This window comes from Salmo trutta, chromosome 32, assembly GCF_901001165.1.
Source record: "Salmo trutta chromosome 32, fSalTru1.1, whole genome shotgun sequence".
Lineage (NCBI taxonomy): Eukaryota > Metazoa > Chordata > Actinopteri > Salmoniformes > Salmonidae > Salmo > Salmo trutta.
The window spans coordinates 15,034,791-15,056,077 of record NC_042988.1 but is presented as its reverse complement, the minus strand read 5'-3'; the positions used below and the strand labels follow the sequence as shown (position 1 = coordinate 15,056,077).

The 21,287-nt window shown below is 42.5% G+C and overlaps 1 protein-coding gene across 1 annotated transcript; it reads left to right on the top strand.

The window, feature by feature from the left end:
* The first annotated feature begins 1,181 nt into the window (after positions 1–1,181).
* Positions 1,182–17,857, top strand: LOC115171186 (ubiquitin carboxyl-terminal hydrolase 31-like). Its single transcript, XM_029727763.1, has 16 exons — positions 1,182–2,551; positions 2,734–2,865; positions 4,038–4,132; positions 4,237–4,329; positions 5,660–5,795; positions 6,558–6,705; positions 6,868–7,048; positions 7,234–7,345; positions 10,682–10,776; positions 11,675–11,752; positions 14,240–14,369; positions 14,896–15,015; positions 15,302–15,527; positions 15,656–15,814; positions 15,996–16,151; positions 16,343–17,857. Exons 1-16 carry the CDS (start codon positions 1,988–1,990, stop codon positions 17,791–17,793), a joined length of 3,876 nt encoding a protein of 1,291 aa, XP_029583623.1. The 5' UTR covers positions 1,182–1,987; the 3' UTR covers positions 17,794–17,857.
* The last annotated feature ends 3,430 nt before the right edge of the window (positions 17,858–21,287 follow it).

Below are 21,287 nucleotides of genomic sequence, written 5' to 3'. Positions count from 1 at the left end.
ATTAATCTGTACCTCTAGGATCTGTATCTAGGTTACCTACCTTTACCTTACTTCTATGTTCCACCAACCCAATAGCTATAGCTACAGCAAAATAATAGCTAAGGTCCAAGAAAGATATAGATGAGGCAAGTGACTCATGGGAATTAAATACACACATTTACTCATCACATCCTTGCATTTCCCTTATTGTTTTACACTTGCATCTTTAGGTTCTGCATCATTTGTAGGTGTCAAAACCGTACTAGGTTCAGTGTAAAACAATAAGGGAAATGCATGAACCATTAGGCCTACATAATTGAATGTTTGACATTGTGTCTGATGTCTGAAAGTAGGCTATTATATTACAAAGCTCGCTGTGACTCTCCCTCCCATCTCAATTTTAGAGAATATAAAGGACAAATTGCATTAGGCTAATTTCGTTCTGCGCTATATGATAGAAGACATGCTGATTGGTGGGTAGAGGAGTAGGAGGCGGGCACAATGAAGACTCAAATTACAATTGGTTTTATGCTGGTGACCTTGACTGCTGATTCCCTCATCAGACTGATTCTCTTTCCTCTAACACCGATCTAAAATGTATATTGTTTTACTATGTCTCTGTGTTTGCGTTTTAGTAGATCATGGAGCTAAATGTTGTATTTTGATAGGCAAATATGTGTATGTGATAGGTTACATAAAATGCAATAAAGCTAAATCCATCACTGTATGATGTAGGCTATATGGTGAGGCCATTCAGCCAAGACGTGGCAGTCACGGATTGATTCCACCATCCTACTTGTTGTACATTTTGTATGTTGTGGTGCATTAAAATACCAGTAGACCAACTTGATGTCAGTCTGGATCTCAGTGGGAACTGAAACATACCACCTCTCAAATGTCATTAACCCCATTATCATAGGGCCCCACCCTGTACTATAGGAGACCCAACCTCCTCATACTTGCAACCCAAAACAAAAAAAGCAATTATTTATGCCAGTCTTACAATCAATATTTTTTGGACTGTCCTTAGATCAGGAAGTATTTACTTAATTGTCAACTGCATGATTATGGATAGGCCTACATTTGAAAAAAAATACATTTACTTTATTATTCAATAGTGCACATTTTGATACTTTGATACAAAACGTTTGATTTATGGGAAAAAGGCACAGTGGAACCCCTCTCTCCCCCAGTTGTATTTTGGCGTTGACTCTGTTACGTCAGCTGTTTCTCTGCTGTCCTGCAGTGTCGGTGTTTCTGTAGCTGAAAGTGTGAAGAACTGACTCCGTTGCAATGGATAGTCGGATTTAGGAGAATACTTCAGCTTGGAAAGCATAAGAAATTTTACAATAACACTCAAGTTAACCAAGGACACGAAATTAAACGTCTCTGCTTGGTAACTGCATTTTTATTTTCAGATGGGATGGAAGGACACTTCTGCGCAAGGGACTCATTTATGCAGTGGCTAGATCTCTGGCTAGCAAAGCTAGCCAGCTAATGTGCAAATGTTAACTATAAAAACAATCAGCTAGCTACAAGAAACGATTTGCATGAACGTCAGCGGATAGGTTGACTTGTTTAGCATATACAAATGCATTCCGGCAGCTTATTGTAATTTGTGTATTTTACTAAATCGAATCACTTAAAATGGATTAATGGATAGTTTACAAGCTAGCTAGCCAATTTAGCTAGCTGATTAGCTAGCTATGGATTGTTGTTGTGTTAGCTGACACGCTAAGGTTAGCTATCCAATTAGATCAACATAACACTTGTCTTTGAAAATGTGGTGACACGTATTTAGTGGTAGTCAGTACTATACCCCTAGTATGGGAAATATATCCCAGCAAGCTACTGTTAGCTAACGTTAGCTAACTAGCTAGTTGATGGGTTGAGGTGTAACTTGACTTCCCAATTAAGATGTAGCACGAGACAGCTGAAAGTTAATTCTGGTTTGCTAGCTAGCTCAGCTCATTCCTCACAGGAAAGATTGTATTTTGACATTTATTGCATGAGGGGGTGCCCAACAAGTCAGGCAATCATGTCTAGTAAAGCCACGACTAAAGAGAAGAAATCCGGTAGCTTCAGCAAGAAACTCTTCAGACGAGGCTCTGTGCGCTCCGTGGGTAGTTTTATGGGCAGAGTCCTCAGGACCCTGTCAACCTTGTCCCATTTTGGATCCGATGGGCATGCTATTGAAGGTGACAAAGACGACGGGGGTTTCACATTATTCAAAACTGGAGGCAAAGATTCACCATCTTTGGATGATAGTGACCGTTTCCTCGGAGAGAAGGTCCCTGGAGTGTCTGGTCTCAAAAACCATGGTAACACTTGTTTCATGAATGCCATCCTCCAGTGCCTGAGTAACACTGAACTCTTTGCTGAGTATTTGGCACTGGAACAATACCGGGGAGTGGAGGAAACGGATGAGGAGAAGGAGAAACCGAAGACAAACGGTGTGCATTTGGGGAGGAAGGGCCCTCATGACAGAGGCGAGGTGACAGAGCAGCTGTCTGGACTGGTCCGGGCCCTGTGGACATTTGAATACACCCCACAGCACAGCAGGGAGTTTAAAGTAAGTTGGTACAATGTATCATAAAGCAAGACTGCTTCTCTCACGGGACTGCATTTGGTCTGCAGAATCAGCCAATACTACACATCTTTGAAATGGTCAAATACATTTAGGCTACATCATATTTCTGAGACTAGGCTATCACCAGAATTTTCAAGCAGTGTTGTTTGTGCTGTTTGTTGCAGAATGCTGTCTCAAAGAGTGCTTTGCAGTATAAAGGCAATGCTCAGCATGACGCCCAGGAGTTTCTGCTCTGGCTTCTGGACAGGGTACATGAAGACCTCAACAACCATCCCAACAACAGGCCTTCCATTAAGGTAAACTTTTGTTTGCGCATCATAGAGTTAGGGCCTACTAATGCAACTTCAGGAACAGTGGTAGTGGCCAGGTTAGCACAACGAGACAGTTAGTGATGTGACCTCGAGCTAGTAGTAAATGGAGCTGTACCTGAGGTGAGTCAGCAGTCTGAGTGGAGGAGGTGGCTGGCTAATTGTGATGTCCTTTGAAGCCTCATTCAGACATTCCAAACGGAATAACATTTGAGCAGGGGTAAGGGCCTGGCATCCTGCAGGACAGATTTACCGACCTAACCCATTTCTGAACGCAGAGCCCCTTATCAGGCATCAATCTTCCAGAGCACTGGAACAAACAAGTTAGGAGAGAGAGCTCACTTCCTTACTTTATGGAGTGCTGACTGATTCATCTCCTGTGGGAGAATGAACAGGAAGTGATGGTGTTCTGTGTCCCCTTCCTGGATTGCTTCCCATCCGGAACAGTTCGTGCATATATTATGGTGACATTTTGTTTGTTTTGGTCTTAGGCAAGGATTTTTCAGCTGTTCGTGCTGACGTTTTATCTCGAGGTGAGCCAAAATGTGTAGCCGAAGTCTACGCCCCTTTGTCGGTGATTGGTCAACAGTAGGGATTCTTCAATGGAGAGTTTGTCATCACAAATCATTTTCATTCAAATTTTGTTCACTTGAAAAGTAAAATTCTGCAACTTAGATCTACTCGGCAAAAACGTCAACATTTAATGACACATTTCTTGAGTTATCTTAGATGAATTCTGACTATGTTGAGGAAGTTTATACTGGCTACGGTGTCTTAAGATGGACAAACGGTACTATTATCACTTTGTCATTTTTCAAGCAAAGGTCTTTTAAGGGAGTATGCGAGCGCATTCGTTTGGATCGCCTTAGGCGCTAGCCAAAACGAAGCATGAAGGAGACTTTAGACATGCAGAGTGAGAGACGTGACCTGAATAGACCCCACAGAGCTTTTGTTGATTAGTCTGCCTTGTCAAATGCTCATAGTTCCTTGTGGATAAGTCAGAGGAGCTGCACCGTTTGTTTGTATTTTGGTCTCTTATCCTTTTGATGTCTTTCAGACTGCTTTGGATGCTCATTGACCTAGTGAATAGAATACAGCCTCAATATCCCAAATCGTCTAATATGCAGTAAGAGCTCATCCACTCTGTTTTGTCCTATTAGCCACCAGTGGAAGAGGATGATGGGGGTCTAGAGGGGCCTTCTCTTCCACTCTCTACCGGTTCATTTGTGCAAGAGCTATTTCAGGCCCAGTACAGGTGGGTCTTATTTGATGCTTACCCCTGAGGAGTTTTATATTCTCCATTCTGTTTATTCTTCATGACTTCTTCTGAGACAAATTTGTTCCCTTTCTTACCAACAGGTCGTCTCTCACCTGCCCGCATTGCCAAAAACAGAGCAACACCTTTGATCCTTTCCTCTGCATCTCCCTGCCCATCCTCTTACCTCACACAAGGTGAGTACACACCTCTGTTGTGTTCCATCATTGGGTCTGGTGGGAGGAACAAGACTGTTGACAAGTGTTGAAATGTACATCTTGAGACTCCGGTTCATTTGAATTTCCCAGGGTTGCGGAAGCAAAGTAAATAAGAAGGAATGTCGTTTTAGTCTCAAATGGCATATTTGGCCCATCTGCAGACCAAACCAAGCCAGTAATTATGGGACTCTTCTATTTCTAAAGTCAATTTAAGGGCTACATGCCCAGACAAACACTCAATGGCTAAAGCAAAAAGGGAAATAGACTTACTTTTAAATCTGAAATGAAAATGTAGGCCTATGACTTTTTAGAAATATGTTGGGTTCTTCTCTGTCATAGTTTTAGTATTTTGAGTTTCATTATTTGTGCCTAACAGTCAAAACAACCTTTATGCTGACTCGGCTGAGGATTCATAATACTCCTAAACTGAGGTACCTGGGACATGCATGGCCTTTTTTGTCCTCATGATACAGTGACGTTTTTTTTTTTTACAATGGTGTTATACTGTCACATCAAGGAGAGAGAGCGCATGTTCGATGCAGATTCTTTTTTAAGCCACTAAATTCATTGCTGTCCATGCATTATTAAAGATGAGAAGAATGAGGTGAAATTAGGAGATGCAGTGGCAAATGATGTCCAAATAGTCCTCCAGCTGTCATCTGATTGATGACAGAATAATGGTCCTCCAGACCAAGGCTCAGTGGCTCACCGCTCTGGCTTCACTACTACTTCTACTTTCTCCTCCCAGAAACACAATCCTGTTCCTCAACTTTGGGTTATCAGTTATCATTAGTCTGAAGCATCTAGGTTATTTCTCTGAATAAAAATGTTCTGCTAAGCCTGTTATGCCACTGTTTCTGGCCATAGTTAAGCTGATGTGAAGTCAGATCCCACATAACTGAAGTTCAAATGACAGAGAAACTCAGAAATGGCAACCGTCTTAAAAATGAGGGTTCTCCAGAATGTGGAGTATCTCAAACTGAACTCCTGAAAAAGCTGCGTTGCGGTGCCTGCTGGCTGAGTTCTTAGTGTCAGCTTAGAGTAGCACTGATCCACACAGTCACCAGAGGAATCCTGCTCAGTGCTCTGAGTAATTACAAATTAGCAGTCTCCAGACAGTGTTGTAGCAGCATTATTAGAGGAGGTGGAAACGTGTCCTCTCCAAGGAGGTTGATTATTGGACATAATTGTGTTTAATTTGGCGAAAGTTGAGTTTGTCCATTCTGTTATTTCCTGGTCTTTGTCAGTGGTTTTTATCTGGTGTTTTGTAATTCCTTATATGGTGCCAATGTTTCCTCTCTCTTCCCAGGCCTCTGTATGTGACAGTGGTCTACCAGGGGAAGTACTCTCACTGTATGAGGATCGGAGTGGCCGTGCCCCTGAACAGCACCGTGTCCAGACTCCGAGATGCTGTGTCACGTGAGACCAAGATCCCCCTGGACCAGGTGCTGCTTCCTTCCTGCTCTCTTATCCCTAGCAGCCTCAGCTCTGTCTTACAAGGTTACATACACACATAAGTTAACTTGAATGCTTTATGTTCTGGTGGTACCTAGCTACTAAGGATTTCAAAGGAATGTTATCTGAAAAGAACAATAAAGGAGTACCCTACTTTTTCCTTTAATAATTCATCCATGGGTACTCGACTGATTGTACCAGCAGGTGTTCCCATTTCAGTATTAATAGCTGCTTTACAGTGTTGTCGTAAGTAGTATTAGGCTAGTGCATCATTAGTCTCTTTAATCAGGATGAAGGGATCACTGGAACAGAGCCCATTGTATCCAAGATCAACAGAACTGACGCCTTGGGTTTGATGTGGCTGAAACTTTCATACAGTGCTGTCATTGGATTACATTAAGCAGAACACTCGTGTGTGTGTGTGTGTGTGTGTGTGAAATCCCGGTCTGAATAAGAAAAGTTGACATGATTGAGGGATAGGGCAAGGACTCCAGAAGAAAGGGAGGGGGTTTTCAATCATAGTGTGTAGCCTTCCATATTTACCATTGTTCTGTATTTGCAGAAGAGGTAGGCCTATACACTGTAAAGAATATTGATGTCGTTTATTTATGTTCTGTAATTCATTCACTGAAATGGGCATGACCTAACTCTAATCTGTTTCACCATCTTATCTGAATAAAAGGTTTCAGTGTTGACTAAATGGCAGCAGCGTATTGATTTGTTTTGGCCTTCTCTGCTTGCCTCTGATTCAGTTTGTTTTGACGGAGATGTACTATGACGGTTTCCACCGCTCCTTCTGTGATGACGACGACGATCTCGATATCATTCAGGAGAGCGATTCCATCTTTGCCTTTGAGACGCCTGAGACCTTCAGACTAGAGAACATTCGAACCAAGAGAGGTACCTCTTCACTATTCATCTACTGTTGATATCACATTATTCAATATGTTTTGGGCATTTCTCAATGGAAGTTTTTTTGGTAGTGTACTTGTCATGTATTCTGTGTAATGTATATTGAAGTATTGACTGAGTATCAATGACTGCTTGGGATTTGAAATCCAGGGAGTCTCCTTGCCAACCTGAACCAGAACAACTTGAAGTTTGGGAGTGAGATGAGCAGGACTCCATCTTTCATGCAAGGAGCTCTGAATCCTGCCACTGCATCGGCCAGTAAGAACACAGGGGCCGACAAGATGGTCCTGCTGATCTGTAACCGAGCCTGCACCGGTCACCAAGGGAGGAGGTACTATAGAGATGTAATATTAATAATATTGACTGCAATGTTGGAATTGTATTTCTATGGGTACTACTGCCCAGTGTTTTCAACTGTCCTCTGAAACCGTTACACCATGCAGGTCATATGATATTTGTTATATTAAGGTATACTTGGAGTCTGTTAACAGGAGAATATAATTCCCTCTGTTCCAGGTTTGGTCTTCCATTTGTACTGTACATGGATCGCACTGTGACCTGGGATATCCTGCAGAAGGAGATCCTGGAGAAGATGCATCACCTGCTCAGGCCAGGAGTTTACATTCAGGTGGGTGGAGGATAGTGAATGGAAACAACCCCACAGAATGCAGGTCAACTAAAAAAAATCATGATATGGCAAAAGAGTCTGAATTACAACCTGTGTAGGCTTTCACTAGTAGGCACTGTGGTTTACTGCATTTAACCCCCTAGAGCTGAGAAATTGCAAAACAAAAAAAATCCCTATCAAAATCCGTCCGTTTAAGCAAGAGATGTTTTTTTTTGCATTGGATGCCTCTCAATCCACTGCATCCACCAGTGTCGCACTTCCGCATCTGCGGTTAAAGGCGGCAGAGCTAGAGCGGTGTTTGTCAGACCATGAGACATCGCGAAAATTGTTCTTCCCACAAAAAGGTCTGTAATATCTGAACAGTTTGACCTAGAAACTATTATGACCACTCTATGCAAAGTAAGACTCCCACAAACTCTGTTTTGCTCTATGACCCCCACAAGTGTCTCAGGACTCGTCTGAAGATAACCAGATACTGGTTTAAAAAACTAATGGAAGTATGAAGGTAGTTTTGTGCCTACCCAAAAAATGGGTTAAATATGTGTAAAAAATATATACCGTAATTTCCGGACTATTGAGCGCACCTGAATATAAGCCACACCCACTGAATTTTAAAAAAATATTATTTTGAACATAAATAAGCCGCACATGTCTATAAGCCGCAGGTGCCTACCGGTACATTGAAACAAATTAACTTTACACAGGCTTTAACGAAACACGGCTTGTAACAAAAATAAATAGGCTTTAACGAAACACGGCTTGTAACAAAAATAAATAGGCTTTAACGAAACACCGCTTGTAACAAAAAATAAAAAATTAGCAGTAAACAGTAGCCTACCAAGAAAGTCATTGCTCCAGACCAAGCTCCCGTGCAGCAGCTCTATTTCCTTTTCCAACAGCCAGATCAATCGCCTTCAACTTGAAAGCTGCATCATATGCATTTCTTTGTGTCTTTGCCATGATGAGGGTGACAAAATGACTACCGTAATCAGAATGATGGAAAGTTTGAGCGCGCTCGATTTAATCTAAACAGTAAACAAAAAAGTTGTTTGACCTTAACCCGTTCGGTAATTCCATTGGTCTAATGAAAGCTTCATGCCGCCAAAAAACTGAGCACGTCACAGAATGTGTTTTTTTAATTTTAATTTTTTTATTTGAAAGCGGGAAAAATCCATATATTAGCCGCGTCATTGTTTAAGCCGCGAGGTTCAAAGCCTGGGAAAAAAGTAGCGGCTTATAGTCCGGAAATTACGGTATACACTACCATTCAAAAGTTTGGCTCACTTAGGGTCACTTTTCCTTGTTTTCCTTGAAAACATACATGAAATTAGTTGCAAAATGAATAGGAAATATAGTCAAGACGTTGACAAGGTTATAAAGATTTTTAATTGAAATAATAATTGTGTCCTTCAAACTTTGCTTTTGTCAAAGAATCTTCCATTTGCAGCAATCACAGCCTTGCAGACCTTTGGCATTCTAGTTAGCAATTTGTTGAGGTAATCTGAAGAGATTTCACCCCATGCTTCCTGAAGCACCTCCCACAAGTTGGATTGGCTTGATGGGCACTTCTTACGTACCATACGGTCAAGCTGCTCCCACAACAGCTCAATGGGGTTGAGATCCGGTGACTGTGCTGGCCGCTCCGTTATAGACAGAATGCCAGCTGACTGCTTCTTCCCTAAATAGTTCTTGCATAGTTTGGAGCTGTGCTTAGGGTCATTGACCTGTTGTAGGAGGAATTTGGCTCCAGTTAAGCATCGTCCACAGGGTATGCCATGGTGTTGCAAAATGGAGTGATAGCCTTCCTCCTTCAAGATTCCTTTTACCCTGTACAAATCTCCCACTTCACCACCACCAAATCACCTCCAGACCATCACATTGCCTCCACCATGCTTGACAGATGGCGTCAAGCACTCCTCCAGCATCTTAATTTTTTCGGTGTCAAACGAATGTTCTTCTTTGTGATCCGAACACCTCAAACTTAGATTCGTCTGTCCATAACACTTTTTTCCAATCTTCCTCTGTCCAGTGTCTGTTCTTTTGCCCATCTTAATCTTTTCTTTTTATTGGCCAGTCTGAGATATGGCTTTTTCTTTGCAACTCTGCCTAGAAGGCCAGCATCCCGGAGTCACTCTTGACGTTGAGACTGGTGTTTTACGGATACTTTTAATGAAGCAGCCAGTTGAGGACTTGTGAGGCGTCTGTTTCTCAAACTAGGCACTTATGTACTTATCCTCTTGTTCAGTTGTTCACCGGGGCCTCCCACTCCTCTTTCTATTCTGGTTAGAGCCAGTTTGCACTGTTCTGTGACGGGAGTAGTACACAGCGTTGTACGAGATCTTCAGTTTCTTGGCAATTTCTCGCATGGAATAGCCTTAATTTCTCAGAACAAGAATAGACTGATGAGTTTCAGAAGAAAGTTCTTTGTTTCTGGCCATTTTGAGCCTGTAATTGAACCCACAAATGCTGATGCTCCAGATACTCAACTCGTCTAAAGAAGGACAGTTTTATTGCTTCTTTAATCAGAACAACAGTTTTCAGCTGTGCTAACATAATTGCAAAAGGGTTTTCTAATGACCAATTAACCTTTTAAAATGATCCACTTGGATTAGCTAACACAACGTGCCATTGGAACACAGGAGTGATGGTTGCTCATAATGGGCCTCTTTACGCCTATGTAGATATTCCATAAAAAATCTGATGTTTTCAGCTACAATAGTCATTTACAACATTAACAATGTCTACACTGTATTTCTGATAAATTTGATGTTCTTGTAATGGACCAAAAATGTGCTTTTCTTTCAAAAACAAGGACATTTCTAAGTGACCCCAAACTTTTGAACGGTAGTGTATGTTTCCTGAGTTTTTTTTTTTAATGTCCTAGATTTAGGACAGACACTTCAAAACCTTGTTTCTTCTGATTCATTTTTTGACTGTCCTTTTTGCCATTCTTGAATGTGGTATTCAATGCATTTCTATGGGCTTTAGTAGTAAAAGTCAAAATCATAATTTTATCAAATACAGTTTTATATATATTTTTTTTATATACCTAAAAAGGGTCCTAAAATTCTAAATCAGCTAAATGATCCATAGTATGACCATCTTAAAACAATTTCATATGTCAGCTTAGCACCCCCTATCCTCCAATGTCTTAGACTCTAAAGAAATAAACAGTTGATTCCCATGTAATAGCATGTTAGACGTTTAAGTTGCCTCATTGGCTAGAATGCTGTTGGTTTGGTTTGAAAAGCACAGCCGTGGCAACATGTCTATACGTTGCAGTCAGGTGGTGGGAATAGGGATAGTGAGTAACTAAAGTCCTGGTATTATCTGCAGGTGGGGCCCTTCAGCCTACGAGTGGTTGGTGTGGTTGGCATCACGTACCTCCTTCCCCAAGAGGAGCAGCCTCTCTGTCACCCAACAGTGGAAAGGTCAGTGTCCTTGTTATTCCTGGTCCTCTGTAGCTCAGTTGGTAGAGCATGGTGCTTGCAACTCCAGGATAGTGTGTTCGATTCCTGAGACCACCAATACAGATGTGATATCTTAAGTTGACCAGTTTCTATATTATGTGGATCTTAATTAATGGACATTTTTGTAGGGGTTGATACATTTTTCATTATACCTTGAATGCAATAAGTTAGCATTTTCTGTTGCACAGGAAATTTCTCCAACAGAGTGATCAAATTAAGAAAGCACATCTGTACGTAAATGTATGCACTCATGACAGTAAGTCGCTTTGGATAAAAGTGTCTGCTAAATGGAATATTTTATATTATTATTCAACTGTAGTTCTCAACCAGGGTCATGTTCAGTAGGGCACATATCAAAATGTTTCTCACCAGAAAAAGGACATTTGTGTTCGGGTATTATCTCCCCTTTTCAAAATGCTATCTTCCTACTGAACACCACCACCTCTCACCAATTCACAATGTTGTTTACAGTTTACTGCCTCCTTATAATCCTTTAACCACACTTGAATGCCAGATCAGATGCTCTTATGTCACCAGAACTGTTAAATGGCGTGCCTTTACATGTTTTGGTATCTGTTTCTTCACACACTGCTTGCTCAGCAGGTTTGGTTTATAGTTTGTCCCAGTTGCTGATTCAATTGAATAGAATGGGAGTTTGTCACACAGTACACACACTAAAAAGCTGGGTAGATATGTATACAGCAGACAAAAAGACAGCCACACAGGTAATGTAAATCCAATTCACTTAGATTTGTAGTGTTTTGAAGATGAGAGGAATACAGCTTGTTGGTTGATATGTGTTTAAGTTGTGAAACTGGCTTGTTCTCGTTTTTTCCTCAACATAATCTTTCCTTGGCAGAGCGTACAAGTCCTGTGGCCAGGGGGGACCGCCGCACGTCAAGATAGTGGTGGAGTGGGACAAAGAGACCAAGGATTAGTGAGTGAACGCTGCACAACACTATTGCTGGTGCTCTGCATCTCTTTTGATAAACGCCATATTTCTGGGGGTTTGTAGTGAGATTTATCCCGCAGGGAAATACATGGCCATAAATTATCCCCATAAAGCCACTAGGGATGGGGACGGTTATTAGAATATCCAAACGGATGTTAGTACTCGATTACTTGCGAAATAAATGTATGTATAGGCTAGGCCTATTTTAATGAAAAGACTGTCTAAAATGTAATTATCTATGTGACATTGCTACATACAAGGATAGACCATGACATTTGAATAAAACAACAGTTTTTAATGAGTTTTTATGAGTGCGCTCCATTTAAAAAAATCCCTACCGGTAGCCTACACACTTTTCACGAGTGTAGCTTGTTATTGTCAGTCAATCAAAGCAGCACTACCATCAGAGGCTCCATGTGTACCAAGTGAAGTTGGAGCGGTACATTTTGAACCTCATAACTTTTTGAAAAAATCTATACTGAACAAAAATATAAACACAACATGTAAATTGTTGGTCGCATGTTTAACTTCTTATGAGCAGCGTCCCACCTGGCCAACATCCGGTGAAATTGCAGAGCGCGAAATTCAAAAATACCAAATTCAAATATTTAACATTCTTGAAAATATATGTGTTATACATCAAAATAAAGCTTAACTTTTTGTTAATCCAGCCACTGTGTCAGATTTCAAAAAGGCTTTACGCGAAAGCAAACCATGCGATTATCTGAGGACAGCGCCCCGCATACAAACACGCATATGACCTCAATTTTTTTTCTCCCCTGGATAGTTTGTCCTCGGGTTTTCGCCTACCATATCAGTTCTGTTATACTCACAGACATTATTTTTAACAGTTTTAGAAACTTTAGAGTTTTCTATCCAAATCTACCATTATATGCATATCCTAGCTTCTGGGCCTGAGTAACAGGCAGTTTACTTTTGGCACGCTTTTCATCCCCTACCCAAGAGAGGAAATGAAACATCCCAGAAATGTTATTTATGCACAAAAAGCTTATTTCTCTCAAATTTTGTGCCCAGAGTGATCATTACACAGGTGCACCTTGTACTGGGGAAAATAAAAGACCACTCTAAGACAACACCACAAATGTCTCAAGTTTTAAGGGAGCGTGCAATTGGCATACTGACTGCAGGAATGTCCCCAAGAGTTGTTGCCAGAGAGTTTAATGTTAATTTCTCCGCTATGAGCCGCATCCATCGTCGTTTTAGAGAATTTGTCAGTACGTCCAACCGGCCTCACAACCACAGACCACGTGTAACCATGCCAACCCGGGACCTCCACATACGGCTTTTTCGCCTGCTGGATCGTCTGAGACCAGCCACCTGGACAGCTGATGAAACTGAGGAGTATTTTTCTCTAATAATGCCCTTTTGTCAGGGACAAACTCTTTCTGATTGGCTGGGCCTGGCTCCCAAGTGGGTGGGTCTATGCCCTCCCAGGTCCACCCATGGCTGTGCCCCTGCCCAGCCATGTGAAATTATAGATTAGGGCCTACTGAATTTATTTCCATTTACAGATTTCCTTTTATGAACTATAATGTTGTAAAATTGTTGAAATTGTTGCATGTTGCGTTTTTTTCTTTAAAACGTATGTATTTTGATTATCCGTATATTCGAATAGTGAACATTTTTCAAATGCCCATCCCTTAAAGCCAACAAATATTAATTTAAACAAAATATATTGTTTGTCTAAAGACAGGGGTGAGAGAGTATAGCAGACGATGCACTTTGATGTTTGTTTTTGCTTTTTTAAGGCAAAAGTCTGCATGCTTCAGTTCCGCGGGTGCCTTGCCGACCTCGGCTTGGCAAACCGAACGAGTGTGCTTGAGTACTCTCTGAAAATACCTTCGCTTGATAAATAAGAAAAAAAACAGCAATAGTACTGTTTGTCCATTTTGAGATGCCGTAGCTAGTATACACTTCCACAAAATAGTCAGAATGAATCGAAGATAATTCATTTTGACCTTTTTGCCGAGGAGTTCATAGTCAAGCAATTTTACATTTAACTGGTCTGGTGCAGTATTTATTTCTGATTTAAAAAAATATGTGCATGAAAACAAGCCGTCTCTCGTTGAATGACAAAAGCTTTATTGAAGAATCTCTACTGTTGACCAATCACCGATGAAGGGGTCTAGACTTCGCCTACCGACTTCGGCTCAGTTCGGCTACTGTGCCCGAACAGCCGAAAAAACCCTTACCGATCTCCAAAACTAACAGAAACGTCACATAATGCCGTCATAATATATGCACAAACTCTTAGGAACTGTTTCGGCTGGGAAGCATGCGGGTTCCTTTAGACATTTGGAGACAGGATAACATAAAGGAATGAAATCCTTAAGTATTAGACTACCTAAGCAATACCCACGTATTGGGAAGTGTCGGATTTAGTATTGTGTGTTAGGATAGGAGGCAGTGTGTTGTGATTGATTGGCTGACTGTGATTCTCCTTCCATTCAGTCTGTTTGGGCTCACTGAGGAAGAGTACATCCCTGATGCTGAGAGTGTGTATCTGCACAGAGAACAACATCATCAGCCCCAGGCCTGCACCCTCGCTCAGTGCCTCCAGCTCTACACCAAAGAGGAGCAGGTAACACTGGAGTACACACATTGTGTTGGTATCACAAGGCCACACACACACACACATTGTGTTGGTATCACAAGGCTACACACAATGGCTGTCGATGCATTTATATGCTGTTGTATGCATTTAAACAAGAAAAGAGACTTGGAAAAAGGAACATTCTCTTCTTACCGGAGGGTTTGTTTATTATTCCACAGCTGAATATCCAATAGCCTTTCATTTTGTTGAAATGCTGAGGGTGCTGGATATTTTGCACCTAATTCTAGGTTTGAAATACAGCATTTTTATAATGGTTTCTCTCTGTCTGGAAGGACACCAGATAGACTCTGAATATACACTGTGGTTAGCAGAGGCTGGAGGTGGTCAGTTTAAGAACTGGCACTGGTCACAGAAATGAGGGTGCTGTGAAAACATGGAGTAGATCAGTCAGGAACTCCCTCTGTGAGTGAGACTGATTTAAAAGCACTGCGGTGGGGAGCTTTTCCTTGATGGCTGCGTGTGTGTGCGCGTGGGTGGGCTGTCTCTGTTCCAGCTGGCCCCGGATGATGCCTGGCGCTGCCCCCACTGCAAGCAGCTGCAGCAAGGCCGCATCAAGCTCAGCCTGTGGACCCTGCCTGATGTGCTCATACTGCACCTCAAGAGGTTCAGACAGGTACTGCAGCAACAACACAGCATTCAGCACCCCTTCCAATTCCCACACTGAGAATTGTGTCCAATCATTCCTGTTTTGTTTTTGTAATGGTAGTTTCTCATGCTTTGGGCGGCCCGGCTGTTTCCTATTTTTGGTTTGCCTTCAGTCAGTGTTCCTTGTTTTGTCTTGTCCATGTTCAGTCACTGCCACTCAGTCTTACCCGGTGACCTATCTCCTGCCCGTCTAAGAGGCAGGTGTAGCGACAGTTCAGCTGACTGGGTACTGTGTTTACTGCTGTGTCTTGTAGGAGGCTGACAGGAGGGTGAAGATGCAGAACATGGTGCGGTTCCCTCTGCTTGGCATGGACATGGCTCCTCACATGGTGAAGAGGTCCCAGAGCAGCTGGAGCCTGCCCTCTCACTGGTCACCATGGAGACGACCCTACGGCCTGGGGCGTAACCCTGACGACTACCTGTATGACCTGTACGCCGTCTGCAATCACCACGGAAACATGCATGGAGGCCACTACACAGGTAAGACCGGTGGTTTAGCAGTAAGGTGGTAGTAGTCACTGACTGGAGGTAGATGGATAGGAAAATAACACTACAGTCTGACAGTTTCTTCACCATCACCCTAAATCTCTTGTTCTTCTAACCCCCAGCTTACTGTAAGAACTCTGTTGACGGCCAGTGGTACTGCTTTGACGACAGTGAGGTCCAGCCCGTCGCTGATGATGATGTGTGTCAGCAGACGGCCTACATCTTGTTCTACCAGAGGAGGAACACCATCCCCTCCTGGTCTGCCAACAGCTCCGTAGCAGGTCAGTGGTGACTTCTTGGAGTGTGGGATTTTCCTGACACTAATGTATCATTAAGATGGTGTATTACGTGGTTCTACAGGAGAACTGACATTATTGTCCACTCTTAGTTGGACAGTAGCATCAATATCTTGGTTATCTTTGAGAGACCTAAGGGGTTGATTGTCGTGTCTATCTGTGCCAGGCTCCACCAGCTCATCTCTGTGTGACCACTGGGTGAACCGTCTCCAAGGCAGCAGGCCGGCCAGCCTGGCTTCTGGGGCCTCCTCCAGACGTGCCTCTCTGGCCTCCCTGGGCGAGTCGGTGGAGTTCACCACAGGGGACCGCAGCGAAGATGACGGTGAGATACACTGGGTTTCTCTGTCTTCTTTCTCAATCTTCAGCTCTTGCCCTCCTCTCTCCCTCCTTTAGCTAGTTATTTCTAACCTTACAGGATCTGTTACTATGCCCAGTTGAGAAAAAGGGGTATTAAATTATCCTTTCATTGATTCTAGTGCATTAGTGTAAACTCATTTATTTGTATCTATTTAGGTGGATTTTCGACCCGTCCCTTTGTTCGGAGCATCCAGCGTCAGAGCTTGTCTTCCAGGTCATCCATCGCCAGTCCTCTGGCCTTCAGTGAGAACAGCATGAAGCCCTCCTGGTCGCTCTCTGCCAAGCTCCATATGAGGTCCAACTCCCCCTCACGCTTCTCCCTGGACTCACGCTCCTCTCCCCCCTTGGAGAGGATAGGAGAAAGGGGAGAGGCCTATGATGACAAGGTATCCACGTCTTGCTTCGGTAGCTACAGCCGGCACGAGCGCTACCCTGGGGGCAGGGCCCCCTTGGCCATGATGGAGGGGAACAGCACCAACCAGGACCATGGCAGGAGGATCCTAGACGAAGTCTACTGCAGGGCCCCCACGCCGGCCGATAAGAAGATCTCCAAGAGTGACCCGACGGACAACAACAACCAGATAACAGCCCTGGACCAAAACGCACAAGCCCCCCTGTCGAAAGAGCAGAAACGCAAGAGCAGCACCGCCGGATCTGCCCCGAAGTTAGAGAGCGCCGGGTCCAAAAAGAGTTCCATCAAGTCTGAGCCAGAAAAAAATTCCAAGAAGCGCCAGTGTTCGTCCTCCACCCCCAAATCCTCTACATCCCAGAAGTCTTCCAGCCCTGTGGTGAAGGGCCCCAAGGTGACCACCAGCAGCGCTACGCCCGCCAGGACCCCGTCCAAAAAGAAAGAGTCTTTGTCTTCCAAGGGTCCTGACTCGGCAGATGGAACCCCCCAGCGCAAGCAACGCATCTCCACACCACTGTCCTCTGCTTCCCCCTCCCCCACCGTAAAGAAGAGTGCCTCTGGCCTTGAGAAGACCACCTCTGGTCGGAAGAAGCTGCTGGAGAGGAGCTGCAGTCGGGACTCGGGGTTGGTAAGCCCTCTGGTTGATAGACCACGCTGGGGCAGCAACGCTGCAGCCAGGACCCCCACCAAGACCGCTGCGGAGGGGATCCGTCCAGAGAGGAGGTTTTTGCGGAGTTCCATCAGCAGCTCCTCTGTCACCAGCCTGCGCTCCCCCAGCGTCTCCTGCAGGGACCCTAGGCACAGCAGCAAGTCAGAGGACAAGGGCCTGTCGTTCTTCAAGAACGCCCTGCGCCAGAGAGAGTCCCGCCGGTCGGCCGATCTGGGTAAGACCAGCATCCTGGCCAAGAAGGCCTCTGAGAGGACAGCCAGGCTGAGCGTTCAGGAGGGGGATGGGTCGGCCAGTGCCTCAGAGCATCATGTGAACAAGGTTGTCACTGAGGTAAAGGAGTCCTCCAAGCCCTCCACCCCAGTCAGACGCTCTCTGTTGCCTGTTATAGGCAAATCCAAGTCTTCCACTTCTGAATCCAGTCTTAATTCTCCCCCCAATGGGAAAAAGCCTCTTGAGAAGCAGGCATCCTCCAGAAATCTTTCTGCCAGCATGCAATCTTCTGCACGCCCAACACAGAAGCCTCAATGACATCATATATCCATAGCAGTCTCATTGTTTTATGTATGCAGCAATTTTTTTTCCGTGTGCCTAAGATATAAATATATATAGATTGAGAGAGATATGTATGTATGTATGTATGTATGTATGTATGTATGTATGTATGTATGTATGTATGTATGTATGTATGTATGTATGTATGTATGTATGTATATATATATATATATGTATATGTATATGTGTATATGTGTGTGTGTGTGTACTTGTATTTTTCTTTTCATGAGCAAGATGTAAATGATCAAAAGCGCCTTTCTATCCTGTCATGGAACCAAATCATTACCTTCGGCAAAGTATGGTATTAGTCTACTACTGTACACAAAACTGAATAGGAATGTTTTAAGATAGCACTTTGTAAATACAGTATGGAATATTTTTCCCCAGAACAACGCTATACAGTAACTTAGTTAACAGAAAATATATTACTGTCAATTTCTATGTATTACTTTTACTTGGTTTAAAAAGGTCACGTGAAACTAGAGTAACGGGTCTAGGACTTGACATTTATTAAGGCTGTAAGGGTCTTTAAGATATTTTGTGGAGTAGTCTAAAATGTTACTCCTTTTCTACACCTGGTGCTGTTCAAAGGGCAATACTGGCACTGTTTGAAATATTTAAAATGCTGAGGTTCTGAAATATAAAAAAACCGATCTATGTCGGGTCAGCAACAGGCGTCCTGTTGCACGAAACCGGCCAGGAAGTGATTTTTTGGGGGGGGTTGGGGGACTACCCAAAGTTTTTAGTATAAACAAATATATGTATATATTTTGGGAATTAAGTTTTTGGTCTGTTTCCAAGTATTCTCTTGAATAAAAAATAAAAAAAAGAGACGATTACATTGAGACACGATCACAAGGTATGAAATGATTGTTCTCAAATACAATCTGTTTTTGGGCTTAGTTGTGGTCAGTTTGCATTGTAAAATGATTCTAATTATGTTCCGGCCCCCGACCATCCGCGGCTGAATCTAGTTGCCTACCCCTGATCTATGTATTCAGTTACCAGTCCTGGTAGCACCTCTCAACCTGTGGTACCTCATGAGAGATTAACATTTCTGCCATGTATGGAAAAGCAGCCAGAGGCTGCTGTATAGTACTGATAAAATCCATAACATCTCATTTAAGTTGAACATTTATGCTTATTTGCCTTTGAATTGACTTAATCCGAAGACAGGACAATCTAAATAATGCACACTGCACTGAACGTTTTGCTATTCTTTGCTGTTACTTGAAGCATATCTACATAACTGTACAACTGTCAGGCCATGCATGGGATGTTCTCCTTAGTTGAATGATAGTTTGACGAGTCATTTAAGTCAGATCTGGTGCCACCCCCATATCTGCAAAGCTTTTCTAGCTGTAGCTTTGACGTGTTACTGAACTCTCCCCGTGTCTTGCTGTAACCTATTTGGTAATCTACCATGCCCAAGCCTTTAAGTGCAATAGTTCTCAAGACTGTTCATCAGTCTTACCTTCTATGTTTAAATATGATTTAATTATGAACTTTGATTATGATTTAAGATACCAGGGTAAACATTTTTGGTGGTCTGCTTGTAACATATTGAAATCTTCAGAGACCCTTCTACTGAAATGGCATTTAACACATTTAGTAATATTTATATTTCGCTTGCTGACAATGTAAGAGACCCAGGGTCTTGAGATTTGATATCTCTAACCTACTGCACCAAGTTTAATATTAAACCCCACTGCAGACATTTTGCTGCCTATAGCTACAGTCTGTCTGAAAGTGAAACCCCCACTGTTACATATTAACTATTAACATATGAATGATTCTGTAAGGGTTCAGCAACAGTCTGACAACCTGTCACTTGTTATTGTTGCCCATGGCTATACTGTCGTTAAGTGAGCTGCTGCTGCAAACACTGTTGAAATGGTGGGCTTTTGATCCAATAGCAGTGCTAGTTCACTGAATTACTTTTCCTTGACCTGAGGGGTAGACTACAAAGCAGAATCTATGAGTTAGCCAGCTAACTTTGATAAGCAACCAGAAATAACTGTTGATTTTTATGGTTAATTAAATCAATTAGAGCATACCCATTTCAAACGTAACTTTTTATTTTGTAGAAAGATATCAGAATATTTATGCAAGTTAGCTGGCTAACTCCATGATCCTGCTTTGTATTTTACCCTTCTGAAGGCTTGTGTTGACTTTCAGATGTAATGTCTTGGCCTAAGCTCTGGTTTATCATGACCTTGAGTCTCACTGATGACCCGGTTTCCAATCCTGTTTGGTTACATTCCCCTGTTGCCATGTTACGAATACATTTAACCACATCTTTCACAAAATGGCCATTCAAAATATTCTCAACGTTTAGGTGATGAAAAGCTTTATTTTATGGCCCATCCTCATTTTTGAATATATATTTTATTTGTGAAATCAGCTTTCACAGAAAAATCAGCTGCCTGCAACAATATTATCCTTTTTGGCTTTTAAGTAGATGGTTGTGCCACTGTGTTGTCAATCGATGGAAACAAACATTTCAACACTGTGGAAAGCAGTATTGCATGTTAACTCTAATGCATGCATGTCCTTAACTATGCAATAGATTGTTGCTATGTGAACCAGAGAGTAAATGTACAATATATCCTACCTTCCAAATGCCAGCAATGGAGAGCATGGTTAGTGACTTCCATTGCTTTAATTGCACACATATGTTTTAGGGTTTTCATTACACTTTTAATTTTTTTACATGCGAGAATGTTACCACATTGCGAAACGGATGTAACCAAAAATCTTTAAGATGCTGAACATTTTGTATTTGTCTTGTTGTTTTCTAACTTAAGTTTACACTAAGTTGATTTAGTCTTGATTGTTTTAAGGGATTGTCTCTACCTTTTTTTACATTCATGTTCATTGTGTCAATATATGTTAATTGTTTTTCACTATGCTGGAGTACGTGTTCAAAGGGTGCTCTCTTTTTAAAGAGCAGGTTATGTCTTCCTCTTGCCCTCTTGTTCACCAGCAAGGACTTCATTATTAACACTACAGACTGACTCCATCTGTAGCTCAGTCATCTCATGTGTTGCCTGTGCACTCTGCTCTCATTTCACTTTCCTATGAACTGGTTGACTGTTAGATTTAGGTATGAAAGGCATGTCAGTTAATGGATGAATGTCATTCTTAAGCAATGGGAGTGTTTTCCATTTTTTTTAAAGAACACTTTTGGTCTTGTTCTAGTTGCCAAAAAGACACCTGTTGTGGCATAGACTACTAGAGTATATATGTGTCTAGGGCAGGGCTCTCAAACCCTGTTCCTGGAGAGCTAACTTCCATGTAGGTTTCCACTTCAACCTCAGTTGTAACCTGATTCAGCTTATCATCCAGCTAATTATTAGAATCAGGTGTGCTAGATGAGGGTTGGAGGGAAAACCTACAGGATGGTAGCTCTCCAGGAACAGGGTTGGAGAGCCCTGGTCTAGGACATCTGACATAGTTAGTGGTAGCTA

Excerpts from the sequence above, each read along its gene's own strand:
- LOC115171186 (XM_029727763.1), top strand. The coding sequence starts at position 1,988 with ATGAGGGGGTGCCCAACAAGTCAGGCAATCATGTCTAGTAAAGCCACG. Across the intron at positions 7,346-10,681 it reads GGCCAGGAGTTTACATTCAG|GTGGGGCCCTTCAGCCTACG; the intron begins GTGGGTGGAGGA and ends TATTATCTGCAG. Across the intron at positions 15,815-15,995 it reads TGCCAACAGCTCCGTAGCAG|GCTCCACCAGCTCATCTCTG; the intron begins GTCAGTGGTGAC and ends TATCTGTGCCAG.